This window comes from Thamnophis elegans, chromosome 2 (genome assembly GCF_009769535.1).
Source record: "Thamnophis elegans isolate rThaEle1 chromosome 2, rThaEle1.pri, whole genome shotgun sequence".
In the NCBI taxonomy this organism is placed as follows: Eukaryota; Metazoa; Chordata; class Lepidosauria; order Squamata; family Colubridae; genus Thamnophis; species Thamnophis elegans.
The window spans coordinates 172,867,707-172,885,294 of record NC_045542.1 but is presented as its reverse complement, the minus strand read 5'-3'; the positions used below and the strand labels follow the sequence as shown (position 1 = coordinate 172,885,294).

Below are 17,588 nucleotides of genomic sequence, written 5' to 3'. Positions count from 1 at the left end.
TCCATTTTAACGAGTACTGCATTGGAAAATAAGAATATCAAATTCAGGGGGAACTTGTATGAAAATTGTATGGAAACTGTATATAAGAGTTGAGACTGCGGCATGGGTTCTTTCCTTCCACCTCTGGTCCTTGAACAAATAATGTAAAATAAATGTGTGTGTATGTGTGTGTGTGAGAGAGGGGGGGATGTGGTGGGTTGCTAACCGGTTTACTAATGGTTTGCTCATGTTTGCGCCTGTGCTCATGTCCGCGTGCAATGCTTCTGCGCATGCACAGTAGATTCTGCACATGCGCAGAAGCGTCCGGGCGGATGGGTGTAGCCTCCCGCCACCCCCACTACCAGTTCGGTCGAACCGGACCGAACCGGGAGCTACCCACCTCTGGGGGGGAGGGAGAGAAAGGGGAGAGAGAGAATTGGTCTATTCTTATACCTCAGTATTTAAGAAAAAGATGAAAGAATTTTAGGTTCCTCTCTTACTTCAAGATACGGTTTAGATAGAAGTGATCTATTTATTTCTTAATAAATCCAGTTTTTACTGCAAAAACAAGAGGTGTCTGTTTGCATTTATTGGTCATTGGAGAATACCTACTAGCTCATGCAAGTGAATTAGATTTAGGTTTATATGGATTTTATTGGATTAATCCTGCTTGCATGATGATCCAGCCAAAAAGAGAAACAAATATATGTATCTGCACTGGATAGGCAAACCATTCGTCAATAAATAAAACATAAAACAGATTCACCGAATTTGTCTGGCCAAGAAGTTTTCTAGGATTGGACTTGTTGGACCTGAAGACCAAGCCACAGACAATCCCTGTGGTTCAGGACAAAATCTGCCTGCCCACTTTCCTCCTCCTGTGTCCTACCTGAGCAGGGGGTCAGACTTGAGGACCTCCAAGGTCCCTTCCAGCTCTATAGTTATTTGATTGAGTTCCTGAAAGGGGCCTCTGAGCTCCCTTTGGGGGAGGGAAAGGTGAGGAGAGTACAGACTGAGGCTACTCGGGAAGGAGGGCCTCTTAGGTGATGGGAGGAAAAGGTCAGCATCCCCAGAAGCAGCGGGCAGCAGCCCCACAGTCGGGGAGGGATTGGGAGAGAGCTCTGGGGGGAGCCCTCCATCTCCCCCCACATCCCATTTCCTGTGAAGGCCCCTGAATGGGATTGGAGGGAGAGAGAGAGGACTTGCATTGCAAAATACAAGCAGAACTAGGGGTGGGGGCATCCCTTCATCTCCCCCCTCCCCATTTCCTGAGAAAAACCCTGAATGGGTGGGGGGAGGCTTCCATTACAAAAGATACCACTCCAAGTGGGGGGGAGAGGAGCCGCGCAGGTATTTCTGCTATTTGTGGTGGGCCAGAAAACCCCACAGCGCTGGGGGTGAAACCTGAAGATTTGGGAGGGGCGGGCAGGTCAGTGATCCCACCTGATTGTTGGGGAGGGGCATTCCCATTCCAGGTAGGATCCGGCGGAGGCAAAAAGAAGTCCACTCCGCCCAGAGACCGATGACGCTGCAGAAGGGAGAATTCTAATTGGTCCTTCCGCTTTTCTGGGCCCCTCCCAATTCCCAAGTTCTAAGAAAACTCCCCCCCTCCCAATCCAGACCCACCGATTCTGTCTCTGGGGCTGGAAGCACCCGTGTCTTTCTCCCCTCTCTCTTTGGGGGCGCTTGGGGGGGCAGCATCCACGGACTCTGCTGGGCTCCCCCTGATGCTGCTGGTGGGGGCGCTGGTCCGGATCTCTGGAAGCAAAGGAGATCCCCGGTAAGGAGCGACCTCGTGGGGGCGGGGGAGCGCGGGAGGAGACGGGTTGGGAGGGGGCCATCAGCCCTCTTTGGGGAAGGGCAGAAACGGACTCACGGGAAGTGAGGACTGGCTCCCTAAGGTGCCCTCCCTGCCCTTGGATAAAGCAAAGAGGGCAACTTAAGGAAGCGAGCACCTCCAACTCCCACTAACTGAAAGGAATTTAAAAAGAGGAAAAATAAATTGAAAAGTGTAAGAAGAAAGAGGGGGAGCAGCGCCCGCCCGCCTCCCTTTTCGCCCCCCGCTTCACCTTAAAGGCACCCGGTTTGCCGCGCCCGCCCGCTCTGCCTCTTTCCGCGGCGCCCCTCCCAAGCCTGGGCTCCCTCGCCGGGGCTGTTCATGTGTGCGAGCGGGGGTGAGAGGCTGCCTTTCATTGGAGCGCGTGGAGAGAGACGGGGCTCCCCTTGATTTCTTTCTCCCCCCCCCCCGCATGGATGGGCTTCCTGTGTTTAATTCTGTGTTTATTCATGGGAGAATTTCCCTGTTCAGCTTTGTTTGGAAGGGAGAAGGTTAATCTCTGTTCCTACAAAGGCGCAGCATCAGAAATCTGGCTAGTGCCTGTGTCCCGTTTGTTGTCTGGTAATCGGTGTAGCAAGCAAATAGCTACTGTGTTTGATCTTTTGCTACATTATAGCGCTAATTCCATTTTTTTTTTTTTTGTAGTTAGGCTTATCTCAATTTGAGCTTGCCTGGGGTGTGAGACAGACGGGGCTTTTCTCCCCTTGTGTAAAACGGTTGTGATTTAATTATGGTTGTGATTTAATTACGGTTGTGATTAATTATTCGTATTGTGTTTGGATTATTTGCTGCCTCGTGAAGGAAGTTGGCACCCACTGCTCTCCTAGAATAGTGGTCTCCAACCTTGGCAACTTTAAGACCCGTGGATTTTAACTCCCAGAATTCCTCAGCCAGCTGGCTGAGGAACTCTGGGAATTGAAGTCCACAAGTCTTAAAGTTGCCAAGATTGGAGACCACTGTCCTAGAAGAATGAAATACCCAGGGAAATATAATATTCTGCCTTTTAAATATTTCTTCCAACACTTTTCTTCCTCTCTGGGGAGGGGGCCTCCTTCAATCGTCAGCCGACTCAGAGACCCCCAAGTCCTTTGGGGGGGGGGTTCCACCTCCATCCGGGTTGGGGGCGGGGGTGGCAAAAAGAAGTCCACACTCTTCTTCGGGGGCCGCGGTGAATTTTCCCTTGAGCTGAGGCCCCCTCCCCAAAAGACTGAAGGGACGCCCCCTACACCTCTGCGCGGATTTCCTCCCTCGGAACACAAGGGAGACTCTGCCCAGAAACCGATGACGCTGTAGAAGGGAGAACTCTCATTGGTCCATCCGCTTTTCTGGGCTCCTCCCAAGCCCGAAGTTCTAAGAAAACTCCCCCCACCCTCCAACCAGACCCACCGATTTCGTCTCTGGGGCTGGGGGCATCCACGTCTTTCTCCCTCTCTCTTGGGAGGGGGGGGGCGGGCTCTGCTGGGTCCCCCCTGATACTGCGGGTGAGGATACTGGTCCGGATCCCTAGAAGCGAAGTGGGGAAGGAGACTCCCGGTAAGGAAATGGGCTCTGCCTCTTTCCGCTGCTCCCGTTCCATGCGGGGCTGTGCACGTGTGCGAGCGCGGATGAGGGGCTGCCTTTCATTAGAGCGGGTGGAGCAGATCGGGCTCTCCTTCCCCTCTTGCAGCATACAGAAGTGCAGGAAAGTCTTGCAGGAAATGAGCCGCTGCCGGGTGAGGGCGAGGGACACTTCTGGGGCGCGGGGGCGGGGGGAATGCCTCGTGCTTACAAGGGGGTCTTGCAGAGTCCTCATGCTAGCAAGGGGCGGGGGAAGGCCCTGGCCCCATATTCCCCTGCCGTCCCTTTGCGTGCGTGCGTGTGTTTGTAGGGGGGGGGGCAAGAATTTCAGACCCTGGAAGAAACAGCATCATCCCCCAGGAAGGAGGAGGGGCTCTGGGGGAGCCTTCCTTATTCTCCTCTCCCCATTTCCTGGGGGGAACTCTTGAATGGGAGTGGGGGGAGGGGGAAGGCTTGCGTTGCAATATAAAACAGGATTGGGGGGAGCCCTCCATCTCCCCCCTTCCACGTTGAGTGAGAGCTGGGGGGAGGCTTGCATCGCAAAATACAAGCAGGACTTCTTCCTGCCCCACCCCCCCATTGCCGGATAAGGGCTGGGGGTGAGCCACAAAGGTATTTCTGCTCTTTGCCTAATAGTGGGCGTGGGGTGAAACCTCCCCTCCGGCAGCCCCTTTGCCAAAGCCACGAAAGTTGGGAGGGGCGAGCAGGAGATTGAGCCCACGTGATTGGGGGAGGGACACCCCCCCATTCCAGGTAGGATCTGGCGGGGGCAAAAAGGAAGTCCATACTCTCGGACTTGGACTCCACCGCAGTAGATCCAGCCGAGACACAGGAGGACCACTTGGCAAACCATCTCTGGGTTGAGTTCCAGGATGTTGCCTCTGGGGATGTGGACAAGGCCATTCGAGCTGTAAGTGCCTCCACTTGTATTCTGGACCCGTGTCCCTCCTGGCTGGTTGCCAACAGCAGGGAGGTGACACATGGCTGGATCCAGGAGGTTGTGACCGCCTCCCTTCGGGAGGGGCACTTCCCCGCCGTACTTAAAACGGCGGTGGTGAGACCCCTCCTGAAGAAACCATCCTTGGATCCAGCCATTTTAAACAACTTCCGTCCTGTCTCCAACCTCCCCTTTATCGGGAAGGTTGTTGAGAAGGTGGTGGCCTTCCAGCTTCAACGGGCCTTGTAGGAAGCTAGTTATCTTGACCCCTTCCAGTCCGGCTTCAGACCTGGTTACAGCACAGAAACCGCTTTGGTCGCATTGACCGATGATCTCTGGAGGGCCAGAGATGGAGGCTATGCGTCCATCCTGGTTCTCCTTGACCTCTCAGCGGCTTTCGATACCATCGACCATGGTATCCTTCTGCGACGACTGCGGGAGGTGGGAGTGGGAGGCACTGTTTTACGGTGGTTCTCCTCCTACCTCTCGGACAGGTCGCAGTCGGTGTTGGTCGGGGGGCAGAGATCGTCCCTGAGGCCCCTAACATGTGGGGTGCCGCAGGGCTCGGTCTTATCCCCCCTACTATTTAACATATACATGAAACCGCTGGGCGAGATCATTCGGAGGCACGGGATAAAATACCACCAATACGCGGACGATACGCAGCTGTATCTGTCCGCCCCGTGCCAACTCAATGAAGCGGTGGACGTGATGAACCAGGGTCTAGAGGCCGTTAAGAACTGGATGAGCGCTAACAAACTGGTACTCAACCCGGACAAGACCGAGTGGCTGTTGTGCTTCCCTCCCAATAATTTGGCCAATGTACCAACGCTTAGGCTGGGGGGTCAAATTTTATACCCCTCAGATAGGGTCCGCAACTTAGGAGTCCTCCTGGACCCACAGCTGACTTTTGACCACCAGCTGTCAGCTGTGACCAGGGGGGCATTCGCCCAGGTTCGCCTGGTCCGCCAGTTGCGGCCCTACCTAGACCGGGAGGCTCTCACAACAGTCACTCGAGCCCTTGTGATCTCTAGGCTGGAATACTGCAATGTGTTCTACATGGGGCTGCCCTTGAAGTGCATCCGGCGGCTACAGCTAGTCCAGAATGCAGCCGCGCGAGTGATAGTGGGCGCACCGCGGTTCGCCCACGTTACACCCATCCTCCGCGAGCTGCACTGGCTACCTGTCGGTCTCCGGGTGCGCTTCAGGGTACTGATGACCACCTTTAAAGCACTCCATGGTAGTGGATCTGGGTACTTGAGAGACCGCCTTCTGCCGATTACCTCCCTAAATCGACCAATTAGATCGCACAGACTGGGCCTCCTCCGAATCCCATCTGCCAGTCAATGCCGACTGGCGACCACACGGAGGAGAGCCTTTTCTGTGGCAGCTCCGACCCTGTGGAATGACCTCCCCGTTGAGATCCGTACCCTCACCACCATCCAGACCTTCCGCGCAGCCCTCAAGATCTGGCTCTCCCAGCAGGCCTGGGGATAGGTTCCTAATTTACCCGCCCGAGTGTTTGATTGCTGAACGAAAGTTGTGTTTTTACTATTTTTTCTTTGTTCACATTCTGTTTTGTTTTTTTTTTTTGACGCTGCACCCCCTTCCCTTGTGGTTGTAAGCCGCCCTGAGTCCCCTCAGGGAAAAGGGCGGCCTATAAATCCCAATAAAACTCTAAACTCTAAAACTCTAAACTCTCTCCTCCGGGGCAGCCATGAACAACACCCCCCCTTTTTATCTTTGTTCTCTCCCCCAAAAGACTGAAGGGACGCCCCCTCCCACTTTCTCCGCTTCTCCCTCTGCGCGGAACTCTCCTGCAGTGGGTGAGGACAAGGGGGACTCCTCCCAGAGACCGATGACGCAGCAGAAGGGAGAATTCTCATTGGTCCTTCCGCTTTTCTGGGCCCCTCCCAATCCCAAAGTTCTAAGAAAACTCCCCCCCTCCCAATCCAGACCCACCGATTCCGTCTCTGGGGCTCGGAGCATCGGCGTCTCTCTCCCCTCTCTCTTTGGGGGCGCTTGCGGGGAAGCATCCACCGGCTCTGCGGGTGAGAATACTGGTCCGGATCTCTAGAAGCGAAGTGGGGAAGGAGACCCCGGGTAAGGAAGTGGGCTCTGCCTCTTTCCGCGGCGCCTCTGCCATGCCTGGGCTCCCTCACCGGGGCTGCGCACGTGTGCGAGCGGGGGTGGCGTTGGGTGGGGGGGGGGGGGCTGCCTTTCATTGGAGCGCGTGGAGCAGACCGGGCTCTCCTCGCCATCTCTTCCCCCCCCCCCTCTTGGGCGCTTTCGCTGCAGAGGACAGAAATGGAGGGGAGCCTTGCAGGAAATGGGCCGCTGCCGGGAGGAGCCGAGGGGCACTTCTGGGAGAGGGGAGAGAAAGCTTCGTGCCAGGACTTGCGAGGGGGTCTTGCGGAATCCTCATCCAGTCTTTGGAATCGTAGCAAGGAGCGAGGGAAGGATCCTGGTCCCATGTTCCCCTGCTGTCCCTTTGCACGCACGTGCTAGAAGGTGGGGGGCGGGGGGCTTGGGAGGGAACAGGGTTTCAAACCAGCCGTATTGTTTCTGGAAGAAGCAGATTCATCCCCAGGAAGGAAGAGGGCTCAGGCGGAGTCCTCCATATCCCCTTTCCTGGGGGGAGTGGGAGGGGGGCATCTTGCATTGCAAAATACAAGCAGGACTGTGGGGAGAAGCTCTCCATCTCCCCCTCCCCATTTCTTGAGAAAGCCCCTGAATGGGAGTGGGGGAAGGGGCTGGGTGGGTTGCATTGCAAAAGCAAGCAGGACTCTTCCCTGCCCCCAAAATGCTGGGGGGGGGAGAGCCAGAAAGGTGGGCTGCTCTCAGGAAGGGCTCAAAAGACAGAAGCTTTCTGCCAGAACAGTGACCTCCACGTGGTTGGGGGAGGGGCAGTCCCACTGAGGAAGTGTGTGTAGGAGGGTCCCTAAGTGCTCCTGGGGGAAGTGAGGGGAGAAAGGGGCTCCTCTTGCTTTCTCCCCCCCCCCCCGCAACCATGGGAGAGCTTCCTGCCCCTCACTTAGCCCCCCCCCCTTATCAATGCAATTTGGAAAGTGGTAGGTGGAGAGGGATGGCGGAGGAAGGCGGTTGCACGAAGTCCAGAACAAGTTTAGCTACTGGTTCTCCCGAACCGGTTTGAACTGGCTGAATCTCACCCCTGCTCCTCCTCTCCCATCCTCCTGAGCCCTCCCGCCTCCTTCCTCCCACCCGTTTTGCAAGGAGTTCCTCTCTGCCAGGAGGTGCAGAAAGAAAGAAATGGGGTAGAGGGGGGAGGAAGCCCAAGGTGGCCTAAGAAGTTTTGAGGAAGAAACTTTAAGGAGCATTCGCGGGAACTTCTGACCAGTTGGGTGAGCGGTTTCAAACCTTGGACCTTGGGATTTTTCAGGTGGGTGAAGTCGCTGAAAAGGAGGCCTCTCTAGGACTTTGCCCCTCCTTCCCCCTCTTGGGCTCTTCCGCTACAACCTGCATGCAGGAAAGCCTTGCAGGTAATGTGAGTGGGCGGGGCATTTCTGGGGATAGGGGTGGAAAGCCACATGCTGGGACTCACAAGGGGGTCTTGCAAAGGCTTCACCCAGTCTTTGGAATCCTGGTAAGGGACGGGGAAGGCTCTGGCCCCATGTTCCCCTGACGTGCCACCCCGTGGGGGTGGAAAGCTTAAGAGCTAAGACCAGCTGTGTTGCGTCCCCCCTTGAAAGAAGGATTGATGGGCTCTGAAGGAGCCCTCCATCTCCCCCCTCCCTGAGAAAGACCCTGAATGGGAGTAAGGGGGGAGGGAAGGGTTGCATTACAAAAGGCAAGCAAGACTCCTCCCTGCCCCCTAAATGCTGGGAGCGAGAGGGAGGAGCCCGGAGGAGCCCGCCACACAGGTATTTCTGCTATTTGTGGTGGGTCAGAAAACCCGCAGCCTCTTTGCCAGGAAGGAATCAAAAGGCAGAAGATTTGGGAGGGATGGACAGGACAGTAACCCCATGTGATTGGGGGAGGGGCACTCAGAGAGAGAGAGAAAGAAAGAGAGAAAGAGAGTTAGTGTAGAGGCACCAAAGGCCTCCCCAGTGTTGGGAGAAAATTCTCCCCTGCTGGATTTCTTTCAGGTTTCTCAATGATCCGATACTTGGAAGAATAAATTGAATAATTAAGCAGAGCTGCCAGAAAGAAGCTTTTAATGAGAGGGGACCGAGATGAGTGACATTCAGCAGGACTTCTTGGCTAGCTAGAAAGATTGACATTCAAACATGTGATTTTATACACCCTTTCTGAGTTTTGGTCTAAAACTGTGTTTTTTTTTAAAGGTTTTTATTAGATAAACATTAATAGTGCGACATTTCTGGCATAGTCGTAGAGTTTTTTGATCTTACAGCAATAACAATTTATTACCTACCTATGAATCCCTTTCATTATATAGTTACTATCAGTATGTATTCATATCCAATTCCTACCTATCGTACAATATCAATGCCATATTCTGCAATTCTTAGCTTATCTGTGTTTTTCTGTTCCGACCTTTTTCCCTCGTCTAACCTGTCCCAGATTTTGTGGTATTCCGTCTCACCCTTCTCTTCAAGCTCAACAGTCAGCCTGTTCATTTCTACGCACTGTCAGTATCTTCTTTATTATTTCTTGTTCCGGGAGAATCTCTTTGTCTTTCTAGGGTCTAAAACGATTTTGTTTTTTTTTTGTGACGTTTAATTCGGTGTTTATTGATGGGATCATTTTCCATTTTCAGTTTTGTTTGGAAGGGAGAAGGTTAATCTCTGGCCTCCCTAGGACTTTTGCCCCGCTGCCTGCTGAGTGGGAAAGCTCTTCTCTGGGGGGTGGACCCTCCTGATAGGATCTGCAAGGGGGTCTCATCCAGTCCTTGGATTCCTAGCAAGAGGCAGGGGAAATCCTGGCCCCTTATTTCCCTACTGTCCCTTTGCGTGTATGTGGTGGGGAGAGAACAGTTTCAGAGCAGATGTGTTCCTTTGCCCCCTCCCTGGAAGAAACAGCATCATTCCCAGGAAGGAGGAGGGGCTCCGGGGGAGCCCTCCATCTCCCCCTGCCCATTTCCCGAGAAAGTCCCTGAATGCTGGATTCCACTCCAAGGGGGGAGGGGTGGGGGGGAGCCGCACAGGTATTTCTGGAGACCGACCAGGGAATCCCATTAGCATTGTTGATGTTATCTAGTTATGTAATAGGCGACACGGTGGCTCAGTGGCTAAGATGCTGAGCTTGTCAATCAGAAAGGTCAGCAGTTCGGTGGTTCGAATCCCTAGCGCAGCGTAACGGAGTGAGCTCCTGTTACTTGTCCCAGCTTCTGCCAACTTAGCAATTCAAAAGGATATAAAAATGCAAGTAGAAAAATAGGGACCACCTTTGGTGGGAAAGTAACAGCGTTCTGTGAGCCTTCGGTGTTTAGTCATGCTGGCCACATGACCACGGAGACGTCTTTTGACAGCCCTGGCTCTTCGGCTTTGAAATGGAGAAGAGCACTGCGCCCCCTAGAGTTGGGAACAAGTAGAACAGTGATGGCTAACCTTTTTATTGGTGTGTGTGTGCCAAAAGCAGGGGGGAGCAGGGCACACGTCTGCCCCACAACCATAATGCAATAGTCTCCACCATGCATACACGCACGCACACACACAGATTCGCACAGGCCTCACTGAAGCCTCCGGACATCTGGGAGGTGTGTTGGGCCATTTTTCACCCTCCTCAGGCTTCAGGAAAATATAGGCCAAAGGGCAACCTGGAAGTTTGTTCCCGAACTTCTGGTAGGCCCATTCAGTCATTTTTTACCCTACCCAGGCTTCAGGGAAGCCTCCTGAAGCCTGGGGAGGGTGAAAAACAGCTCAATACAGAAACCAGAAGTTTGCGAATAGACTTCCGGGTTGCCCATTGGGCCATTTTTCTCCCTCCGGAGGCCTCTGGAGGCTTCAGAGGGTGAAGAACGGCCCAATGTGCAAATCTGAAGTCTGTTCCCGAACTTCCGGTTTGCGCATTGGGTGGTTTTTTGCTCTCCAGAGGCTTCAGGGAAGCCTCCGGAGGGTAGAAAAAGCCAAAAATAAGCTTGCCAGCATGCACACAGCATGCTGGAGCTGACAGGGCAACGCCTCGCATGCCTTCAGAAATGGCTCTGCGTGCCACCCGGAAACGAAAAAGAGGTACAAAACAGCTGAAAATACAACATTGATTCTGAAATCTTGTTTTCTTTTCAAACTCGCAGGTAGAAGTTTGTGGATCAAACTATCTCATAAGTGAGGAAGGCCAGATTGCGCACCGAGATTTCTCCAGGGCTCTTCGTGCAATTTAAGTCCATTGGCCCGTTTCATATCCTCAGTCTTGGAGATCCGAAGAGCTGTTGGCATCTTTTTGCACTTGGATTAGATAATAGAGGAAAGAAATGGAGAGACAACACCCATTAGATGCAGAAGCTGGACAAAGCCCTCCTTTTGCTCCGTTTGGGCAGATCAGGATAAAAACTGAGCCAAAGGACCCAGCCAAAGACTTTATCAGCTCGGAGATCCAGCGTAAAAACTTCAGGAAGGTGTCTTACCAGGAGGCTGGGGGTCCCCGAGGTCTCTTCAGCCAACTCCATTGTCTTTGCCATCAGTGGTTGAAGCCAGAAAGACATACAAAGGCAGAGATGCTGGACCTGGTGGTTCTGGAGCAGTTCCTGGCTCTTCTGCCCCCAGAGATGGAGAGCTGGGTGCGGAATGGTGGAGCAGAGACCAGCTCCGAGGCGCTGGCCATGGCTGAAGGCTTCCTCCTGAGCCAGTCGGAGGAGCCGAAGGAGCAGGTCAAGCTTCAGGTGAGAGGACTTCATCTTCAGAGCTCAAAGGGGGTCTTACATGCATCTTAATATATGTCATCTATGGAGAGCCCCATGACCCGACAATTGCGCGATAGACATATGCACGCCGACAAAATAGCGCCGATTAAAACGCGACGTCGAAATCGTGCCCACAAATTCGCGACATCAAAATCACGCCCTCAAAAGCGCGATGACAAGCACAATAAAATTGAAAAAAATTTAGGGTTAGGGTTGATGATGCAATTTGTTGATGACACGATTTTGTTGGTGCGCATTTGTCGGCGCACTTTTGTCGAAAATCAATTAGCGATTTTGATGGCGCTCATTTGTCCGTCGCGGTTTTGTTGGCACACATATGTCTATCGCGCATTTGTCCGCGAACCGGAGAGCCCTTATTTATTTATGCGGTTTTATAATTGTTTTCTGATTTCTTAATCTTTTTTCCCTTTATGCTTTCTTATTCTTCGCATCTTTCCTCTAGCTATTTGTACCATAAATTCCATACTAAGTAATAATCCGTTTCTCCTTTATCTTTTATTTCTTTTGTAAATCTGTCCATCTCGGCCCACTCTTAATATTTTTTTAAATCACATTTTCCTCTGTTGGTATATTTTTGTTCTTCCAATTTTGTCTGTACGTGATTCTTGCTGCAGTGGTTACATATAATAATAAGTATTGAATTTTTTTTCTCATAGTTCCCTGTAATTATCCCTAGTAAAAATAATTCTGGTTTTAGCTCTATTGATTGTGTAGTTATCTCTTCCAGCCAGTTTTTTTTAATTATTCTTGTGCAAATTTTATTTTTGCTGTTTTACATGTCCACCACATATGGTAGAATGTTCCGTGGGCCTGGCTACATTTCCAAAAATCCGGTGAACAGTTTGGAAACATTTTAGCTATTCTCGCCATCTGCAGAACATTTTCAAAGGCAAAAATCCAAGAAAGTGCTTGCGGAAAAAGCATCTTTGGGACATTGATATATGTTGATGTTCTTAACTTTTTGGCATTGTTAACACAAGGGATTTTCTTTTGAAGATGTCCAGTTGTGCCTTCTATAGAGGACATGTTTGGAACAATTGATCCTTTGACATTTTCCACCTCATAAACTAAGAGCAAAGAATAATAATTAATTTATTTGGGTGGCCTATCTTATTTCCCCCTCTGTGTTTCTTATCAGGCCCAGAGGCCTCTCTCGGGGGCCATTCCTCAACATCTGGATGGAAAGAGCAACCCCTCAAATCTTTCCCAGGAACGGCCTATTTGGAAGAACTCCCAGGAAAAGCCAAGTTTGCTCATCTCACCAGGTAAGGGAAGCTGCTCCTAAGCTGCATGAAGTTGTTTGGAACCTTCTGGGCATTGCACAGTGATGGCTAACCATTTTGCGCAAACGTCCATCCCCCCCCTGCACGAATGCGCGCATGGAACCCCGTGCATGTATGTGTGACACCTGCTGTGCGCATATGTGCATGTGACACCCCCATGTGTATATGCACGTGTGACCTCCACCCACCCACCCACTTTTGACACATAATGGCCCGGTAGACCCGTTTTTCATCCCCAGTTTCCAGGGGCTTTCTGGGCCATTCTCTCCCCCCCCCCAGGCCCTCCGGAGGCCAGAAACGGCCCGTTTTCTGACTTCCTGATTGCCCATGGGGCCGTTTTTCTCCTTCCGGACTCTGGAGGCTTCCCTGAAGCCTCTGGAGGGAGAGAATTGGCCCAATGCGCAAACCGGAAGTCCATTCCTGAACTTCCGCTTTGCGCATTGGGATGTTTTTCACCCTCCGGTGGGCGAAAAACAGCCAAAAATGAAGGCCGAAATCATTTAGCTGGAGCTGACAGGGTAATGCCTTGTGTGCCCGTAAGAAATGGCTACGGGTGCCATAGGTTCGCCATCGTGGGTATTGTTCTTTGAATGAGATGTGCTTTTAAAAAAATATCCTTTCATCGCTTTTGTCTCCTACACAGAGAATATCAAGAAGTCATTGGAATCCAGGGAGCACACTCCCTTTTCTGGTGAACCCCAAAAAGCAACTGAGCCTCCAGTTCAGGTAGGAAGAAGAACATCAACAAAAAAAGAGATAGAGGAGGCTGTTTGCCGAGTTTTCATTTTGTTAGGGAAGCTGGGATTTTGCACTCGTTTCCACCAGCAGCATGAAATATAGAAATTTAGGTTGATATGATTGACATGTGGCACACAGCCTAGCCTTATTCTTCTCTTATTTCTCTTGGGAATTATCAACAAGAAATACAACAAGGGGGGTTATCTTTTTAACTATACATATTGTCACAGCAGCAAGAATGGTCTTTGCCCAAAATTGGAAAAACAGGGAAATTCCACATGAAGGAGGAAATAATTAGGAAAGTTTTGATCTGCGCTGAAATGGGTAAACTGACATGGGAATTGAAGAATAAAGATGAATCAGAATATTATAAGATCTGGGATAAATTTTATTGATAGTTGGAACAAAAAAGGAAAGACTTCAAATAACAATGACTAAGATTGATAGAATGGAGACTAGAATTATGTATGAAATGATAAATGCGAGAATGTACAAGATAAGAGCCGAGGTGGCGCGGTGGTTAAATGCAGCACTGCAGGCTACTTCAGCTGACTGCTAGATCAGCAGTTCAGCGGTTCAAATCTCACCGGCTCAGGGTTGACTCAGCCTTCCATCCTTCCGAGGTGGGTAAAATGAGGACCCGGATTGTTGTTGGGGGCAATATGCTGACTCTGTAAACCGCTTAGAGAGGGCTGAAAGCCCTATGAAGCGGTATATAAGTCTACTGCTATTGCTATTGCTATAAAGATAAACACAAACCAACAGGGCTGGAAATAGGTTACTTTTTTCCTTTTTGTAAATATGGTATGGATCAAATGTTTAAAAAAATCAGGGTGGCTATAATGTATAACTGAACATCTTAGCATGTATGCCATAGATTCTGCCAGGACTGTTTACACTGTGTCCAACGTTTTAATTTTCGTTTAATAAAAAACTTTTTAATAATAATAAAAAAGCTTAGCCTTCTTCTCAAAATGATTGAGGTTGATACATAAAATACCGTATTTTATACAGTATAAGATGCAACAGATTATAAGACGCACCAAGAGTTTGAAGAGACAAATTTTTTAAAAAGTTTTTGCACTCTTCAGACCTCCCAAAAACAGCCTGTTTTTTTTGTGAAAATGGGCCTGTGCTTTTTTTTTTTTTTTTTTTTCAAAAAAAGGGCATGCATAGCCCTTTTTAAGGAGGCTTATAGAATGCTCCTGGGAGCTTGGGAGCTCCCAGGAGCTTCTGGAGGGAAATTGAGCACAAAACGGACTGTTTTTCGCTCATTTCTGCCCTCCCCAGCCTCCAGGAGCCCTCTGAAAGCCTCCTGAAGGCTATGCACGGCCATTTTGGTGAAGGGGGAGGCGTTTCTGGAGGCAAAAAAAATGCTATACTCTGTATAAAACATGCCAGATTTTCAGCCTCTTTTTTGAGGGAAAAGGGTGCGTCTTATTCTCTGAAAAATACAGTATGTATACTGAAAGTTTCTTACTACCGGTAGGAAATCAACTTCATTCTTGCCCAATTTTGAATCTGGCAAAAAAAGAGCCCCCTTTTTTCACTGTGAACTTTTGGGAATAGGTCAACCAAGGAAAATAACATCAGAGGCTCGTCTGTTAATAATGAAAGTTGCTTTTCTTCCTTTCTCAGGATCTTGTGACCTTTGAAGAAGTCGCTGTGTATTTCTCCAAAGAGCAATGGTCTCAACTAGATCCAGAACAGAAAGCCCTTCATAAAGAAGTCATGCTGGAAAACTACAGAAATGTGACTTCTGTGGGTAAGATTCCCTGTTAGTAGCTGAGACACCAAGAATAGTAACAGCATATACTTACTATATTTTGGACAATAAGTTGCACCGGTATATAAGATGCACCAAGATTTCCACACTGTTGGAGGGGAAGATGAGTCTTATACTCTGAAAAATACGGTATATACCACTTCATAGTGCTTTACAGCCCTCTCTAAGTGGTTTACAGCTAATCCCACCACTGGCTGGCCCCGCCCCAACCTTCCCAGCCACTCCTTTTCTCGTTTTGGCCATTTGCCTAGTTGCGTTGTCTCAGATGTACAGGGACTACTGGTAAGCACAATCGCGTCCAAATTAAACCATTTTTTTAATTTTTTTGCAGTTGACTTCAACAGGATGAAAAGGCCACAGAATTTTTCAGTAAAAATCAGTAAGAAACCAAGAAGGGAAGAAGTTGTATCAGAATTGGCCTTGGATGATACAAAACAGTCACAAGTGCAACCCTTTCAACTTGCAAAAAGCAGCCCGTCAGTTACAGAAATAAATAACGATACCTCCAAAATTGAAAACAGTCTTCCTGAATGCTGGACAATGCAACAATATAACAGTTTCAAAGGGAAATATGACGGTATGGAAATTTCCAACAAAAAGTTGGGCTGCAAGTATTGTGCAAAACATGACTTCCTAAAAATGCGAAGTATTCATGTGTCAAAAGAATGGAAATATTTTCAGATCGAGGCAGCAGGGAGAACTAAAGAGGTAAAACAAGCTTCTCTAAGGAAAAAAATGAAAGAACATTTTTCATCAAAAGCTCATAATATTTGTAAAGAGAAGATAATAGAAATGGAGCAGGCTTCAGAGGCAAAATGTAAGACGAATGAAAAAAATGTACAAGCTGCTTGTAGAGTATTTAATACAGTTTACAGCTTGGCACAAAGATGTAAACCAATTTCAGACATAGAAGGTGAGATAGAAGTGCAAATTAAAAACGGATTAGATATGGGAATAGGATTACATTCATGTAAAACTGCAGTGAACATAGTTGGTTTCATTGCAAAAGAAATTAAAAAACAATTATTTGCTAAAATTATTGAAAATAATCTGAAAATATGTTTGATTATTGACGAAGCCTCAACAATATCTTGCAAACCAGTTCTTATACTTTTCTTAAAAGTTGAGGATTCAGTTACATCACCAACTATTTTCCTTGAGCTCATTGAATTGGAAAAACAAGACGCAGAGACAATATGTTCTTCAATTATGGAAAGTTTAAATAAAGTTGGGCTTACTGAGAACTATCTTATACAAAATTTAGTAGGATTTTGCTCCGATGGTGCCAGCCTTATGCTTGGGAGGAAATCTGAAGTGAGCACTAGGATAACCAAAAAGTTTCCAAACATAGTAATTTGGCACTGTTTAAACCACCGCCTCCAACTTGTGTTAGATGATTCGATAAAGGAAATAAAGCAAGTCAATCATTTTAAAATATTTATTGATAAGATGTATACTATTTTTCATCAATCCAATAGGAACCAAATTGAACTTACCAAAATATCTGAACAACTTGGAACTGAAATTATAAAAGTTGGTAGTATTTTGGGACCAAGATGGGCTGCCTGTAGTTTAAGGTCAACCCTAGCTGTGTGGCACGCTTATCCAGCGTTACATCGCTGTTTTCATTCAAATGAAAAGTACTTCGGTATGGCTGCCCGTCTTGAAAATATATATTTTATAACCGATTTGGCATTGATGATTGATATTCTGAGTGAAATTTCTCGTCTTTCAAATGAACTGCAAGCAAAAGATGTGGACATAACAAAGGCTGAAAAAATTGTGAGAAGTTCTATTACAGCATTTCAGGTACTCCAAAAGGAAAAGGGTCCCTTCGAAAGAAAAGTTGATGAATTAATTACTTCGGAAACCTTCAAAAATATACAATTTGTAAAAAATCACCGATTTGTTGGGCTTCCTCGGGAAAGACTTCTAGAAAACATCGTAATGAATTTGAAGAAAAGACGAATGGATTGTGAACATTTAAAAACAGATTGCAGCCCGTTTCAAGACAGGACTAAATTGCAGTTTCTCAAATTTTTGGAACCAGAATCCTGGAATATTGAAGAAGTAGCAGTCCTGTGGAAAGCAGGTGAAGAACAGTTGCTTGAATTTAATGACATTTTTAATTACCAAATTGATATTAATGATTATCGAGATTTTGTGGAAAACGTTTTAGAAAATTCCCAGAACTACACAATTCCTAAAAGTGTTCAAAGAGCTAAAAATATTGTCAGGACAGTTGCTGTAAGTTCAATAGAAGCAGAAATGTGTTTTTCAAACATGAACATAATTTGTTCAGAGAAGAGAAGTTCGCTAACTGTTTCTGATATATCAAACGTAATGACTATTAGTCTAATCGGCCTACCTCTAAAGGAATGGGATCCTACTTCTACAGTGAAAAGATGGTTAAGGGAAAATCACATGGCTGATTATGGAGTAAAAATTGCAAATGACACCAATCGAAAAGCAATATGGAAATACCTGACATAACAGTTTTATTAGTTTTTGTCAGGTATTATGTATTAGTTTTTCATGAATATTTAAAATCTAGTTTTCTGTACCTCTTTTATTCTTATTTAAATGTCAACCCTGAAGTGAACATAGCTGAGGCCATTTTGGAGGCTTCA

General features: G+C 48.3%; 2 protein-coding genes across 3 annotated transcripts in view; both read left to right on the top strand.

Moving 5' to 3' along the window:
- The window catches only part of LOC116503405 (class I histocompatibility antigen, F10 alpha chain-like), a 16,642-nt gene extending 16,093 nt beyond the window's left edge, over positions 1 to 549 (top strand). For both annotated transcript variants that reach the window (XM_032209806.1, XM_032209805.1), the window contains one exon: positions 1 to 549. This exon is cut by the window's left edge and continues 420 nt beyond it. The gene's annotated coding sequence lies outside the window, so the exon portion shown is untranslated.
- A 9,985-nt stretch (positions 550 to 10,534) lies between these two features.
- LOC116503336 (E3 SUMO-protein ligase KIAA1586-like) lies at positions 10,535 to 17,588 on the top strand. The gene is made up of 5 exons (XM_032209691.1): positions 10,535 to 11,109; positions 12,290 to 12,416; positions 13,078 to 13,160; positions 14,811 to 14,937; positions 15,290 to 17,588. The coding sequence occupies exons 1-5, from the start codon at positions 10,702 to 10,704 to the stop codon at positions 17,449 to 17,451; spliced, it is 2,907 nt and encodes a 968-aa protein (XP_032065582.1). The 5' UTR covers positions 10,535 to 10,701; the 3' UTR covers positions 17,452 to 17,588.

Coding starts and splice junctions, on each gene's coding strand:
- LOC116503336 (XM_032209691.1), top strand. CDS start 10,702: ATGGAGAGACAACACCCATTAGATGCAGAAGCTGGACAAAGCCCTCCT. Junction 11,110..12,289: donor AGGAGCAGGTCAAGCTTCAG/GTGAGAGGACTT, acceptor GTTTCTTATCAG/GCCCAGAGGCCTCTCTCGGG. Junction 13,161..14,810: donor CAACTGAGCCTCCAGTTCAG/GTAGGAAGAAGA, acceptor TTCCTTTCTCAG/GATCTTGTGACCTTTGAAGA.